This window comes from Pogona vitticeps, chromosome 5 (assembly GCF_051106095.1).
Source record: "Pogona vitticeps strain Pit_001003342236 chromosome 5, PviZW2.1, whole genome shotgun sequence".
NCBI lineage: Eukaryota > Metazoa > Chordata > Lepidosauria > Squamata > Agamidae > Pogona > Pogona vitticeps.
Window position 1 is genome coordinate 165,416,112 of NC_135787.1, and position 16,775 is coordinate 165,432,886.

General features: G+C 40.7%; 1 protein-coding gene across 2 annotated transcripts; it reads right to left on the reverse strand.

The window, feature by feature from the left end:
• Positions 1-492: 492 nt before the first annotated feature.
• On the reverse strand, positions 493-16,189 carry EIF3L (eukaryotic translation initiation factor 3 subunit L). 2 transcript variants are annotated; one of them, XM_020787698.3, is made up of 13 exons: positions 15,992-16,189; positions 15,603-15,651; positions 14,035-14,245; positions 13,407-13,486; positions 12,570-12,631; positions 12,308-12,377; positions 11,003-11,076; positions 10,093-10,264; positions 8,894-9,048; positions 6,589-6,759; positions 3,820-4,317; positions 2,861-2,941; positions 493-709 (listed from the first exon to the last, which is right to left on the reverse strand). In XM_020787698.3, the coding sequence occupies exons 1-13, from the start codon at positions 16,019-16,021 to the stop codon at positions 671-673; spliced, it is 1,692 nt and encodes a 563-aa protein (XP_020643357.1). In that variant the 5' UTR covers positions 16,022-16,189; the 3' UTR covers positions 493-670. The 2 variants fall into 2 exon arrangements, with proteins under 2 accessions (XP_020643357.1, XP_020643359.1); XM_020787700.3 differs by having other exon boundaries at positions 11,003-11,070; positions 15,992-16,152.
• Positions 16,190-16,775: the final 586 nt, after the last annotated feature.

A 16,775-nucleotide genomic window follows, 5' to 3' on the forward strand; every position in this document is an offset into this window, starting at 1 on the left:
AGTAAATAACAACTAGAGTAGGCCCACTGAATCAACTGAACGTACAGAGGAACTGGATCCCCAAATTCCGAGTGATTTAGTTGCAACTTGCTACGGTGAGTAGCAGGATTTTTTGCTATTATATGAATTAAATCTTAATGTATTCAATATACACTTAACAAAAAGTGACAACATATCTTAAACACTAAACTGTAATATAGTTTTGAGATCTGGACAACACTGTCTAGTGAAGCTGGGTCTCCACTGCATGCTGTAAAACAATAGGGGAACAGGAACACATATGCACATAGACACACACAACTGCTTTCAAAACAGTAGCAAACAGTTGGGTTTGATTTCTCATATATGTTCTGCCTGTCATCCATCACAACATCCCTCCCACAGAGTGCAAGCAGGTATGCCCACAGGCTAAGTTCAGATATCAAAGGAATCTGGAAGACTGGCCATCTCAACCCTGAAGGGATAAATGAACTATAACTCCAGACAGACACATAAGAGATTTCCATCATTTAATTAGATTTCTTCATCTTTTGCATGAGCTCATCCATTTGCTATCCAAGTAAAGTTTGCAGGACACTACAGAAAATTCCAGAATACTTAGTTCATCCGCTCACCCCCCCACCGCTCTTAACAGAAATATGGAAGCTGCCTAGTGCCAACTGAAGGATTCTCAAGGTCTCTGGCCCATCTTCTTCAAAGTCCGGTTCAACTGAAAGAGAAATGAAGACCTAATTACAAGGGAAAGGGGGGGGGGGAGCAGAAAACAGACACTCTGAATCAGACCGTTCTGTGTCATGGCCCACATTCCACATTCCACAATCAACTGCTTGCGTATTCTGCTACAACGCTGAGCTCAATTATGTGGGGAAATTAAATCTCAACCCACAGACACACAGTGCTAAGGAGAAAAAAAAACAGGAGGTCAAGCCACAAACAGTTTCTAATGCCAGGCTGACGTCTGCAGTCATGTAAGTTGAAAAACAGCTCAAGAATATTTAATTCAAAATCTGCAATGACAGGTTCCCCAGAATTATGTTACTCCTAAAGGTGTCTCAGCTAATGTGTTTTAAAAAAAATACCAGAGAGCTAAAATTAAATGCTTTTCTATCTTTTTTTTTTTGAAGTTGAACAAAGGATTACTGTTATCATCTGCTGCTAAGCCGCCTCTGACTTCTAGCAACTCTAAGAACGTGTGACCTGCAAGAAGAACAGCCAAACTGAAAGAAGCAGCAAAAAAACTGGACCTGTTGCTCTAGATTCTTCCCTGGAGTCCTTGTATTGTTTGGATCACTTTTTAGAAATCTGAATAAGACTATAATATTCTCCTCACATTCTGAAATCTGTTATTCTATGCAACATATTCCAGTTTGCTCTGTATGCATTCAATCCAGCAAGCATTCAAACACTAATTTTGCTGTATTCTCAAAGGCTTTCATGGCCGGGATCTGATGGTTGTTGTAGGTTTTTCAGGCTGTTTGGCCGTGTTCTGGAGGTTTTTCCTCCTAATATTTCACCTAACTCCTCTCCTCTGAAGATGCTGGCCACAGAGACTTGTGAAATGTTAAGAGGAAAAACCTCCAGAACACAGCCAAACAGCCTGAAAAACCTACAACTACCACTAATTTTCCTGCTATCCTATAAATCTGTACCCTTAATTTTTAAATATATTTTAAAGTAACAGTGACAAAAGATACAATATTCCAGGTTTTAAAGCAATTATGTGGTGTCCATGAGTGACCAGGAATTATATGCCACTTAAGCATGCAAGTGGCAAAGGCAGGATGGAGTGTGCCACCATTCTGCTGTACCTTAGCCCAGAAACCAAGTGGGCTGCTAGAGAGAAGCCCTTGCCTCGGCATCCATTAGAAAAATGCAATTCTCCATCCTTCCTTCTGTCACCCTCCCCAGCATTTTAATAAAACACTGAATGTCCAGTAAATTTGTATTGGTTAACTGTTCCAGCTGATATCCATCTATTATCTAGAATACAGCTCTTTTATTTAAAACATATTTACCCTGACCTTTAGTCAAAATGGCTCCCAGATTGACTTATAAGAATTGGTAGTACTGATCAAAGATAAGGCATACAAGAAAAAGGGGAGAAGGCAGGATGGGGGAAGGAGAAAGCAAGCACCAGTTCTTATAAATATCTGGAATGCAGACAATGTAGGCAGCCTTAATGTGGCAGCTGCTGCTAGGTGAAATCTAAGGGACAGCTGCATGAGTGCAGCCTTCCAGGAGTAGCAATGCAATAGAACTGTTTCTCTCCTCTCTCTACAGCCTCTTTCCACCCATGATCCCATGATCCCAGCTTCATCTTAAACCAACTAAAAAAAGCATTAACTAGTTCAGTGAGAACAAGATGGCCATTTTCCATAAAGAAATGTCATCTCTATAAATGGTCTCAGCAATATAGTGCCCTCTGTTGGAGGAAACACATTCCATTCTCTGTGTGCAGCAAGAGACAGAGTACTGGTCCTTAGAGAGCTCCTTCCATTCACAGAAAAATGCTATATATTTTCCTTTTTTGTAGCATTCATGGCAATGCTGCTGAAAAGCCACATTTGTTCAAAGAGCTTCACCTAGTCCCTGTATAGAAAGATGTGCTCTTCCCAAAATATTTAGAAAGGCAATTATTTCTCTGGAGGCAACAGATGTTGTATTTACATATTCTCTCTCTCTCTCTCTCTCTCTCTCTCTCTCTCTCTCTCTCTCTCACACACACACACACACACACACACACACACACACACACACACACACACACACACACACACACACACACACACACACACACACACACACACACACACACACACACTGCAGTGAATGTCACTGGCCCAATCAGCTGCCAGCTCACCTCTTCAAACTTATGGATCTGACGGATGAAGAAATCCCCATAGCGGCGAGCAACCTTTGTGTCTGCAATATGGATCATGTCCTGCCAAGAAACAGAAAAAAGTAAGCAACAGCCCAAGGATGCTAACATGCAATTGCCTGAGCAGAGGTGCTTACATTTAATTCCTCTCAACTAGGATAAACCCATGGAATCAATGCAGTTTATACAAGTTTTCACTTGCTATCCAGCAGTTGATTCAATGGGCCTATTCTAGCTGAAACTAGCAACTAGGTTTAGGTGTATAATCACTTTAGCCCAGGCCTGAGGTTCTTTTTCACACTGTTTTCTTTCATAGCAAAAGAAAGCAAAAAAGTTCTAAGTCAACAAGTTAGTATATACATATTTTAAATAAAGACAATGACAAATAAGGTAATTGTCTTTAATCTACAATGTAACTGCAACCAAGCAGATGAGAAAAGGAATGGGCGTGACAATAATGCTGTATGTTTACACATCCACTATCCACTGATAACATGATGTATTTGTATGAGAGAAACTGATGTGGGAAAGGAGGCTACAACAGCAGCTGAATTTCTATAGCGCATGCATGAGAATGGAAGTTTTGGATAACATTCTTACAACTTGATAGTTTTGTCCATATTTGTAGTGCTTTGGGTTATTTGCTTTTAATTTTTTTTTAAAAATGATGATACTGGAAGATAAGCATTTCTCATTTTGGGTAGACCTATGAATTGAAAGAATGTCACATGTGTATGCTTGCACAATCTGACCCCTAACATTCCCAGCTTGGAGTGGATTTATCCCAGAACCCCCATAAATGGAGAGCCGAATCCTCCCTAAGGACACCTATCTCACCTAGAGATAGGTGTTCTAGGAATTATGCTATTTGATGAGCCTGGATATTGTAAATATCTCATGAGGACGAGAAGAAACAAACCATCAGATGGTAGTGGACTGACCTTGTCAATGTAGAAGTCCACCTCAGAGGCTGACTGAAACTCTCCGTCCAGGGCAGAGATGCCACTTGTCCAGACCAGGTTCTTCATCTTGTGTTTGAAGACAAGCAACTGGATGCGGAATTCCTGCTCTGTGAGATCCAAGAAGCCAGCCAGCTTGGCGACGGGCATTGTGGTGTAGAGCTTGAGGAAGCTGCGGATGGTGGAGAGCTGGGCTTGCTGCTGGACTTCATCAGCAAAGACCTTCAGCTGCTGCAGGAAAGGCTCCTTGTGGTAGTTGGGATGCACATTGTCGTAGTTGAGGACAACAGGGGAGAGAAACTTAGGGCAGGCATAGCTGAAGAGCTCTTCATATACCTGGGCATCACCCTTCTGCATACGCAGCATTTTGTCTCCATACTTCTCTCGGAGCTGCAGATGAATGCTTTCGTCTATGCGCATGGGATACATAGTGAGAGCAATGGCCAAAAGGGCATGCATCTGCTCATTTTGTTTGTTAATCTGCAACACAGAGAAATCTTATTAGAAGCATAAAATTCTCAGAATTCAATCTGCACATAAACATAAACACAGCACAATGCAGAACAAATCTCTGTTTTACTTCTACAAGCTCAGAGAACTAGCTTTCACAAGCTACAGCAAAACTGTGAGCAATTTGCAAGCTAAACTTCCGGTTTTTAAATGAAAGCCACCGTAGGTCATGCCACTCCACGGATATAGAGAATGGCATAATTCTAATCCCTCTCATTTCTAGTTTGAAAGTCTAAGCCACCCAAGTGTTGATCATTAGGAATGGGATTTTTGGATTTTGTGGACCACAAATATAACAGGTCTCCATTCTGGAAGAGTAGTAGTCCAAGAACATCTGAGGACCCATGGCTGGGAAGCACTGAATAAGCAAACAGGATTCTAGCCTTGGAGGCTTAGACAACCTGCTATTATAGTCTATAGACTTATTGGAAGTTCTACCTACCTTGCAGGAGCATGACAAATACCTCAGTGTGACACATTTAGGAGAAAGGCCTAAATTAGAAGGCTTTGAGCTCAGAAAGAAAGCTCCCAACTAGCACCAGAGCAGGAACAGGACTCTTGGGCAGAGCTTGCCCTAGCTAGGTCTAACAGCCTTCCAATTTAGGCCTTTCCCCCACCCGTATCACACTGGGGTGTTTGTCAGGCATCTGACAAAATCCAAAAATCCATCCCTATTGATAAAGTGGCAATCAATTCAGTGTGATACTGGAAAACCCCATAAAGAACTTGTTGGGACAGTAGCCTCTTGGACAAAAGTTCTATTTTCTGAAATTGGTTAATTGAAGGGGGCAAAGCAGTACGATTGCCACCCAAGGGCAATCGTACTGCTTTGCCCCCTTCAAATAACCAATTTTACAAAAAGTGAAGGGAAGCCCAGTGGCAGGAGAGATGCTTGCACCATTGCCCTTGCACAATCCCATAAGCCAATGGTTCCCAACCTTGGATCCCCATATGTTCTTGGGCTAAAACTCGCAGAAGCCTTCAGCACTCGCTAGGATGGCCAGAATTTCTGGGAGTAGTAGTCCAAGAACATCTGAGGACCCATGGTTGGGAAGCACTGAATAAGCAAACAGGATTCTAGCTTTGGAGGCTTAGGCAACCTGCTGTTATAATCTCCTCCACCCAAGTGCACAATAAACACACTACAACTCAGGAAACCCACAGTAGAATTTACCAAGATAATGTCTATTAAATGTTTGATGAAAGTGTTACTATCTCAAGCCAATCAAAGAACATGATGTATTATTAAAAATGTTAAAGAGCAGTAAGAAATTGGGAGCCAGTCCCAGGAAATCTCCCTCTAGGTCTTCTACACCCTGTAGAAATGTACAGATTTCACCTTCTGCATTCATTTATCCTTCCAATGGTACTATGGACTAAACCCAAAGGTCTACAGATTCTATGAGAACTTAATTTTGAAAACAGATCTAAAGAAAACAGGTCCTCAGATAGTGTTTGGCACACCTAGGGCTAAGAATGACAGCAGCAGGAATCTGGGGTAAAAGAACAAGTTTTGTGCCATTACACTTTACATCACTACCTCACACTGCTACTATGCCTCAGTGGAAAAGATTAATTATCTGTGATACTCAATACTGATTCATGCGTTTTAGGGTTCAAGAAGTACAATATGTTTATATGCAGCAAGAGTTTGGACACTCAGAACTAAGAACCTGTTCCAACACTTGGAGCTAAGGGAGAAAAACATTGATATAGTTGAAGATGGGGCTGTTCACAACACCATTGCTAATATAGAAGGTAGATAAGAGGCCAAAAACAAGAGACAATGTCAGATTAAGTCAAAAGAAAGCCTTGAAGACTGAATGTCAACATATCTAGGTCAGACATGAAGGAGCCAGGAAGAAACCGGCTCTTAGATTTAATCAGCTAAATATTGGATGGGTTTGATATAGGTATGGATGCCAAGAAAGTCAGTTAAGTCTGTTACCAGAACAAGCTGAACCGAGGGCTCTACAAAGTGTTTACAAGTTAACAATCTGACATGGATACCATGGAGGCTAGAAAGAACACAAATGTGCAGTTCTGTCGATGCTTGCTACAATATAAATCCAGTTAACTACAACAGGGCTTACTTCTGAGTATATGTGCACGGAATTATGCCATAAGTAGAGAAGTATGTCAGGGAGAAAAAAAACCAATAGTGTGCACAAAGTACAAAATATTTCGCAAACTATAGTTCTCCAAGTGGCATGGGGAGACAATGGTTTCAAGGCCTCTTACCATCTCATATTTGTAGGTTGTCCTCTGGAACATGCTCTTGGTCCTCTGAATATAAAGGAGGATATTGGCAAAGACACGGATGGCATCTTGGTATCGTCTCATCATAAGGTATGCAAAACCCACATAGTAATAGGTAGTGACCTGGCATTCTGGCACTCGTGAATACATACTCTAGAAAGGGAATAAGTAAGATTGTAAACTAAAAGCCAGGAATGAATCCATTTCACAATGTTACTAAGAACAGCTTTCTTCCAAAGAATATGATGGAAGTGCAGTGCTGTGAGCTTCTTCTGCTGGCCAATGGAGGCTACAGGAGCAGCAGTGCTTGGTAGGAGAGAGAACCAGTGCAGCGTAGTGGATAGAGGGTTAGATTAGGACTTGAGGCATGGGTTCAAATCTCTGCTTGGCCATGGAAACATACTGAAGAGTGGCAATACTAAAGTTACTAAAATATCTTACATGCCCCAGAAAACCTACTTGGGTCACTATAGATTGGAATGAACTTGATGGCACATCACACACACAGAGGAGAAGAACCTTCTCTATGGTGGGCACCTCCAAATCCTCTTTTAAAACTACAAATATACTCCCCTATACACTATTTTATACAAACAGCCTCCAGAAATATAGCCATGTTAATATGTCACAGCAAATGCAATAAAGTAGGGTTAGGAAACATTTGGTCCATCAGATATTGGTAGAACTATTCATTCCGTCATCCATTCTCAAGGGTCAGGCTAGTATAGGATGACTGGAAATTGTAATTCAGACAAGCTCTAGAAAGGCATGTGTTCCCTACTTCAGCAATAAAACATCTTGTGGCATCAAAGAAATATTTAGTATGATATAATGAAATTGTTAGTCCAAAGTACACCAGAACATTCTGTAGTTCTCTTCCAGCTTTACATTGTATTATTCAAAAAAAAAAAAAAAAAAAAAAAAAAACACCACAGGAGTTTGTAACAGTCTTTTCTTTGGTTTGTTACCTAGATTGATTTTAGCTAAAACAAAGGTTATAATTGGGGAAAAAACTCCACCCATCTTCATAGAAATGGAATGGGGATAGGTCTATCTTACGGATATAAGCACAAACATTTCCATGGTCATAATGGTTCCAGATAGGCTGACAGTGTATTAGCAATATATTTTTATCAACCAACATTGGTAAGAATTCAAAAAGTACAAACAATTGTTAACAAAAGCAGAAGAAAGCCTGTGAGATCAAGACTCTCTGCTTAGGCTCAAGGCATAAGATCTAGCCAGGGGGGCCTTCTGAAAGAGCCATCCCTCAAGGAGATAAGAGGGATGGCTTGTAGGCAAAGGGCCTTTCCGGCAGCTGCCCCCAGACTATGGAATGCCCTCCTGACTGAAATTCATCTGGCACTGACATTGATGATATTTCGGCGCCAGGTCAAAACCTTCCTGCTCCAGAAGGCTTTTAATTGAAATAACATCAACTGTGGGTCCTGATGGCAATTTTAATTGCATTTTAATTGTATTTTAATTATTTTATCTTTTATTGTATCTTAACTGAATTTTAATTGTTGTAAGCCGCCCAGAGACCTTTGGGTAGAGTGGGTGGGTGGCATATAAATTAAATAAAATAAATAAAATAAATAACAGCTCAAATGTAAAGAGGGCAAAACTAATTCCCTCAATACTAGCTTTTTTGTATAAACTCAATCCATGTGTTTTATCCATAACCAGGTGTTTAGGGATTTTTTAACTTTAAGATTAGAATAGTATGGCAGTAGGGAGAAAGGTATGTTTCAGGGACAATGAGGAGTGTACGATATGGAAAATGTGGCTGGAAGTTATTAGGAAGGAACAGGGTAGCAGTAATCTCCCTGGAACACACAACTGGCCCTTTGACTGACATCAGTGAAAATGTAAGTGGCACTGCATCATGATGAATTAACACTCAACTACTTGGCAGTGTGAATGAACAATCCCTGGTGATCAAAGAAATTGACAAGTTTTAAGGTCTCCTAGATTAGCAGATTCTTTGAAGAGGCATTACATATTTGTAAATACATGTCTTGAGAACAGATCCATGAACAAGAATTCAGAAGAAGCCAATGCTCTGAACCATACACAAGAGGGCGCGTGGAAGACTATACATGGAACTGAAGATTAAGTCAGAACAAAAGCTCCCTATTTGACACATGACAGAGAAAAAACTAGACCTGGATCTTATTAGCTGCATAATCTTTCTCAACAAACAACTCAATAACTGGAAAAAAACAAAAAAACCCACAGCAGACCATTTCACCCAAAAAAATAACCTTTTGCTCGGCCTGGTTACCTTCTTATTAAGCTCTATGTTCTCCAGAACTTTGATGGCTTGATAGTAATCACCCAGCAATGAATGAAGACGGAGCAGCCCCACAAGACTGAAGTAACCCAACATCTTATAGAGCGAATGGCGGCCATACTCTCCAGCCACACTCTCAGGGTCACCTAGAGGAGGAAAAGAAAAAACAAGATTTTGAAAGGAAACCAGTACATTCCATAAGAGAATGCAGGAAACACAATAGATGAAACTTTCAAACAAGTTACTGTGGTTCTTGATCAGGCTTTCTGAACAGAACCATTTCTGGATAACAGTATAAATTGATTGATGCAAACCAACCGAGATCAAGAACCAAAAAACCCCAAAAGAATGTTAATAGGAATTTGACCAAGACTTTAACGCATTACTAAGGTATTAAAGATATCTGTTCTTCATCCATGTTAACTATATTAATCATCTTAAATAACTGCCATTCGGTGTTTTTGTTATTACAGCCAGTGCTTCACTTGTTAATATATGAATTCTTTTTATATATGAATTCTATCCCTTCACATATGCATGTTAAAGAATGAATAGCTTGATCTGTGTTTAAAACAAAGTGCCTTAAGGTTTCAACTGCAGTGATTTTTGAGTAAGAATTACAACTTATAACTGTGGTTCTAAATATATTTGATAAAGAATAAATCTCATTGCTTTTAGTAAACCTTGCTTATGAGCAAACCTTGCTAAAGACTGCTACAGCATCGTTTGGATGAAATCCACAGTACATAGTCTCAGGCAAGCAAGTAATGTATTCAGACTGCAAAGGTTTTTCCAAATCAATCTAACCACTGATTAAGCCTAAACATTACATTTAAAATCATTTAGCTCTGTACAAACAAGTTTGCTGGGTTATGGTTAAGCTGAATCTCTCATGCGGTATGGCTAGACAGCCAAACTGCCCCACGCGGGATTGGGCTAAACAGGGTCGTTCTGAAGGATGGTATGCCATTTGGGGCAGATCATGTAGCTGCCACTTTGCTTAAGTTAGCAAGACAGTCCTGAGTTTCTGCTAAGAGGCATCTAATAAAGATCCAAAGAATAAAACCACATTTATTAATGTTGTTTGTTATGTAAGCAAACAAGCCCCTTACAGATCCTGTTGTCAAGCTGGAATCTGAAGAATATCATCATTTTTCATTTCAAAGCATCAACTTTCTTTTTCTTCTTACCTCCACTAGTATAGACCTCTAGCTGCCGATTGATGTTGGATGTGTCCACCAGGGTATGTAACACATTGAGAACACCATGTACATTCCAAATATTAGGGTTTGAACGCAAAAAATCAATTTCTTCTTCAGATTTCTTGGCTGTCTTGCAGCGGTACTGACTGAAGGACTGGAACTGTGGAGATAAAATGGAAGACATGAGAGAAAATAAGGTCCATATACATCCACCTGGCACATTCTGTGCATCCAAGTATCAAATAAATAATAAACAGAAGTTATTCAGAGGAAGGATGTTGTGGGAAAAGGCAGTTTATTGCTGCAATGAAAACTTTAACAGTAACATGGGAACCTTGACAGAAATAGCAACTTGAAGCAACAGGCCCATCTAAAGCCACTGTCAACAGGCAAATAACTTTGCATCCAATATTATATATGAAGAAAAATCAACTTTTTGAATATAAAGTTACACAAGTTGCACCAGATTCCTTATAGTTTAAAGTGCAATCCTATACATGCCCCATAAAATACAGCCCCAGTGAATCTTGCAAAACTTATTCTCTGGTCAATGAGTATAAGAGTATGGAAACCTTCACAAAGCTAGTAGTACACTCCTCATATATGAGACCATCATCCCCAGTGGCTGTAGTGGCTGGGGATGGCAGGAGATACAGTCCAACACCTCTGGGGGATGCTGGGTTGCAGGAGGCTGAACTACAACCCTAGCCCTAGCTAGTCTATACTAAGGACAGAGTATCAAGGTAAGCTCTAACTCTGTTGGAAGACTCTAATTTTGGAGGCTTCTGCTGCTCAGACATATATGCATGTCAATATTATTGTTGTAACAGATATCTGTTCTTTACAGTCTTTAATCTAACAAAAGTAATGTGTGGGACAGTATAACTTATTACCATACCTGATATATGAATTCATCAATAATATCCCAGAGCCATTGATTGGGCAGTTCCAGGGGAGCTGGGCCATCTGCATCTTGAAAATGAAATTCACAAAGAATTAATAGTATTGGAGCAGTGCTTCCCAGCCTTGGGTCTCTGGATATAACTCCCAGAAATATTAGCAGTACAGCTAGTGGTGAAGGCTTCTGAGAGTTTTAGTCCAAGACCATCTGGGGACCCAAGGCTGGGAAGCACTGTATTAGAGGAAGCCCATATATGCTTCTTTAGTTGTCCTAAGAACCTCCTAGAGCAAAAGAGTGAAGGAACAACATGACTTAGGGCAGAAACCCCCCAACCCCTAGTCCACGGCCCGGTGCCAGTCTGTGGCCTGAGCCGGACCAGGCCATGGAGATAGACCTCCCATCCCACCTCACACACTCCCCCCTGCACAGTCCCGTTGCGCATTTGCGTGCGCACCAGCACCCATGTGATTGCTCCCCTACCCTTTTGTGCATGCGCATGAGTGCTGCCCCACTGTTTGTGCATGAGCGCCCGCACAAGCACCCTTCTGCTCCTTCATGCATGCACATGAGCGCAAGAGGGTGTCCTGCCTTCCCAAGCCGGTCCGCGGGGTTAAAAAGGTTGAGGACCCCTGACTTAGTGGACTCTGGGAGTTTTAGTCCAAAAAAACAAAAAGGAAAATTTTGATCTGACTTACTGATTGAACAAAAGTTCCAAAGCAACAAAATTATTCTGATAGCATCATTTTGCATTCATCATTGCTCACTTCATGACACATTTTGTTTACTATTTTTTTTGGCAGTTACTAAGGTCTTTGTACTTCAGTGGTTAAGATTATTTCACATCTATGGCAGACTGTGCTGTCTGCCATGGACTTTACAAATGCAATAGGACATCCCTAGCTCAATATCTAATGCTAGAATTAAGAAAAGCACACTTTGTACTCAGAATAATGAAAAATGCAGAGCTCACTGCTAATTTTTGCAATGTTTGTATAAAAACAATACTCTAAAACCTTGCCTCTATTCATATTATGTGCAAAACAAAAGATAATTTGCGCAAGTTATAGTTATTCAGAATCAGCTGGAGAGATTTTTTTAAATTAGGTACTGAACTACTTCAACCTGAGATGTCAAATGGATGTCAGGACCTTAAGTATTTCAATGGTAAGAAGCAAGGGCACAGTCAGGGAATGGAGCATATAATTTGCATGACTGGACTGACCAAACTTGCATGGAAGCACACTTTTATTTTATTTTCCACAATCACAGGAAGAACTTTATAAATGCACCCTACGAACTCACCGAGAATATAGTTGAACAGGTTGCAGTAGTTGTAATAAGACTCAACTCTCTGTTCCAATGATGGACCGCCCTGCAATAAATAAAGAAAATGGGGTTGGTAGATATATGTTTAGCTTCTTGGTTACCTAAGCTTCAAACAATGGCTAAGTATCTAGTCTATATATTAGCTTTGGCCTCTTCAAACACAGAATGCCAGGGTGGCAAAGCAAGTTGAAGAACTAAATTGGCTTTCCATCAGGAACACCCACAAGCTCATACTTACACTGACTTTAGCATAGATATGTCTATAATACAGCTCCTTGTACAAAAGCAGGAAGACAGCATCTATAAGAAATGAAAAGATGTAAATTTTATTTTAAATCATGATATATCTTCTCCCACTCTCAATGAGCGATACAAATTGCAGCATGAACATTCAAAATGGTCAGAAAAACAAAACTATTCTTGCACATGATCAAATGGAAAATTATGATGGCACAATTTTCTCTGGGAATGGTATTTCGTAAGCTCACTATCAAAGAGACCTTGTCCCACCCAGTAGGGGGGAAAATCACTGCAGGATAAAAAAAAAGCTCCACACTAACACCCAGAAACTTCTTGGCTTATGTAAGACAGGAGCCACAATAAATCTTTCCTTAAGATGAACAATATACAGTGGTGACTCGCTTAGCGATGTTAATCCGTGCAGAAAAATCGCTGCTAAGCGATAACATCGCTAAGCGAAAATAAAAAGCCAATAGAAACGCATTAAAATGTGATTAATGCATTCCTAGGGGCTAAAAACTCTAAGTGAAGATCCTCCATAGTGCCTCTAAAGCGAGGTATCCGTGCCTGAAAACAGCGGACGGCCATTTTGTTTACCCAGTGGCCATTTTGAAACCGCCGATCAGCTGGCCAAAAATGGGGGCTTTGCAATGATCGCTTCCCTGCAATCATCGCAAAGCAAATTTCCCCCATAGTGACTATCGCAAAGCGATCGCTTTTGCAATGGCAAAAAGTCCATTGCAAAGCGATTTCGTCGCTATATGGAGCGATCGCTATGCGAGGCACCACTGTATTCTGTATTATTCATTTATTTACAAAGATAAAAAAACCTTACCATTTCCAACCTGCGGTGCAATTGCCTCTGCCTCTGGCCATGGCGTATTTTTAAAGAATCTTTCTGTCAATTTGGTCCAGCTGCAACACAAACAGGTATTTAGAAGAATGATCAAGCTATACCAAGGGCAAGAGATATCAATCACAACCTACATTACCTTTTCCTGTTTTATCAAAGTTCTAGAATTATAATGGATTATTCATTTTCTGAAAGAGGGCTGCCAGCCAAGGTCAGACTTGCAAGCTGTTTGCATTTATTTAACAGTCTCAACAGGGTGAAGAAACAAAGCTTCAGAAAATCCCAGGTTCAGTCTCTAGCATAGAGATTAAGAGGAGCTCCAGAAGGAGATCTTAGAAAAAATGTCCACCTTTTTACTCTGTCAGCTTCAGAGTCTGGAGAGCTGACTGAGTAAAAAGATCAAAGTCAGACAGGGCAACTATCAGGCAGTACAAGATAAATTCCTCCATAATGCTCAACTATTTCCAAGAGTTTATTCACAAAAAGGTTGGTGTGGGTTTCTGTGCTTCCAATCAATCAACCTTTCTCATATGGTAATTCAAGTGATTAGCTAGTACTATAAGGCAGTTTTAATGGTACTCCTTGTCCTTCCCTGAGAAAGAAATCATACCTGTTCTCATAGATGTCTTGGATCTCATATACCTTCTGGTCAATGACATCACTTGATACATGACTTGCTTGCAGCTCATACACCTTCTGGTCAATCAGATCAGATACAGTTTTATGGAAGTACTGGATGAAGTTTTTTATCACCTCAGGAATCACTTGGTAGGTTTGCTGTTCATACTGTCTTTCATATGCCAGATCCTGTTTTGGATCTCCTTCAGGATACAATAGATAGAACAATGATATCAAGGCAGAAGAATAAGAAAGTATAAAGTAAGAACACAAGAGTCAGCATCCCAATCTTTAAAGATACTGGTCACATAGAAGGCTGCATTTTCTTCTTCATGCCTATTTTATTCAATAATAACACTCCTATCTCCCCTGTTAATCAGAAAAATGCAGACTTTGCTGCTACTGAGAATGAAACCAAAGAAGAAATAGAAAAGCATTATTTTTCCTTTGCATAAGAGAATAAACTTGGTAAAACAAAAAGATCTAATTTTTAGCACACACACACAAAGCTAAATATAACATTTATAATATGAGACAGAAGTGTTAACCTGGATAAAAATATTAACTAGATAAAACAGTTCAAGAGCTATTTTCCTTAGCTAAAATTTTCATACATCTGAACTCCAAACAGGTTTTCTATTTTTCTTCCTATTAACTATAACAAAAGGTTAGATAGCTCAGTGGGTTACGTATCTGGTTGTGAAGCTAGGACTTTGATTCCCCACTGTGCCTCCTGCTAGTAAAGCCAGCCTGTGTGGTCTTGGGCAAGCTGCACAGTCCCAAGGTGCTCCCAGAAGAAGTGAATGGTAAACTACTTGGGCGTATTCTCTACCTGAAAAACCCTAAAAAGGGTTGCCATAAGTCAAAATTGACTTGACAACACAATTATTCTTAACAAAAGGTGGAAAGGCTAAGTGAAGCAAAGCAAGTAGTCTACAATTTCTACAAGGGTTGCCAACATTAGTTACTTATGTGCCATCAAGTTGGAACAAACTTATCATGGTCCTAATAGGGTTTTCAATATAAGTGAGATATTTAAGGAGTGGTTTTAGCAGTTCTGCTTCCCTAGTGAGTTTTCATGGTCTTGTGGGGATTCAAACCATGGTTTCCAGAGTCCTAGTCCATCACCTATTCACTACACCAGTGGTTCCCAACCTTAGGCCCCCAGCTGTTCTTGGACTACAACTCCTGGAAATCCTATCCAGCACAGCTGGGCTGAAGGCTTCTGGGAGTTTTAGTCCAAGAACATCTGGGGACCCAAGGTTGAGAACCACTGCACTACACCACACAGAGTACCCCATTCTAACATTAGTTTTTTTTTTTAAAAAAATAATAATAACCCAAAATAGAAACTGTCAGGAGGTTCACATTCTTCCTTATTTCAACCTGGAAGAGGGCTGGACCAAACTCTAGGAGGCTTCTGAAAGGAGCAGCCTCTTTTAGTAAAATAAATAAATTTCAGCCTGATTATATCCCGAAGTTAACTGCTGGAGTACTGCCCTATCCAAAGATAATCCCTCTGTAGGTATCACTCCTACCACCAGAGAAGCAAGGACTCACCTGTATGCCCATCATAGTCCCCTGGATATGTATAGGGATCGTATGAGCCCTAAAAGAGAAGAAGAGAAATTCAAAGTACTGTACAGTAGTAATAGATTCCAGTGGCCCTGTTGGATAGAAGAAGTGTAATAGGAAAAAGGAATCTTTTCCCGACATCCACTCAAAATTCGCCAGCTTCCCATCTTGATATAACGCATTCAGTCAGAAGGCAGATTGGTCTCTTTACAGACACGAACAGTGGGGTTTCGTGGGCTCGCTTGGACCCCCAACTACATCCTCTAGTCCCCTCCCCGATCAGAACAAAGCCGAAGCGGGGCAGCTAACCGCGGCCCTCCCCGGCCCCAACCCACCGACCCATCCCCAGGCAAGGGAACCGTCAAAACCGGTACCTCATCGTAATCCTCCACCTGGTACGACATGGCGAAGCTTGGCCCAGGAGCGAAAAAACCCGCACACCGTCGACCAGCCGGATAGCACAGGGCCGATGCGTCAAAGAAAGAGTCCCGGGAGGCAAATTCGCATTACTTCCGTTACTAGCCGGAAGCCGACCGGAGAAATGTTCCGGGTGCTGTAAAGCTTTGGGAAGTGTTGCTTCGGGTGGATGTGGAGCAGACGACAAAGATTTGGGCTGTAGAAGTTAGAGATTTAATTACCTTTCTGAGGCTAGGCAGAAAGGTAATTAAACGTACAAAAATGTACAGAATAAATAAAGAGAATTTTGTTGGATTAGAACAAACGGGGGACTTAATCAAGAACCCTAACAATGACTGGCCATTTGCAGCTACCAATAGGCAGGACGAGAAGGCAACCGCCCTCTCACATCTATATCTAGTATTCACAGCAACTCTTGAAAATAATTTTTTTTTCAGCGACAAATTGCGGAATCTCCCAGCCAGTATGGCCCAAGTAACTTTTTTACAATGTGGAAGCAGCAGTTTAAAACGACGTTTATGCTATGAATACAGCAATTAGGAGTTGAAAGCCCTCTTATCAAGCGTTGATACCCTGTGTAGTGTAGCAGATACAGTGACAGTCTAGAAATTTGAAGGCTCTGATTCAAATTCCCACTCAGTCATGGAAACTAACTGGGGCTGTGGAACAGGTAAAACATCCCATTTGCCTTGGGGGGGAAATTCAGATTTGCAAATATAAAAATGGATGATTGACACCACA

Coding starts and splice junctions, on each gene's coding strand:
- EIF3L (XM_020787698.3), bottom strand. CDS start 16,021: ATGTCGTACCAGGTGGAGGATTACGATGAG. Junction 12,632..13,406: donor TGCACCGCAGGTTGGAAATG/GTAAGGTTTTTT, acceptor CATTTCTTATAG/ATGCTGTCTTCCTGCTTTTG. Junction 710..2,860: donor AGATCCATAAGTTTGAAGAG/GTGAGCTGGCAG, acceptor TTTCTCTTTCAG/TTGAACCGGACTTTGAAGAA.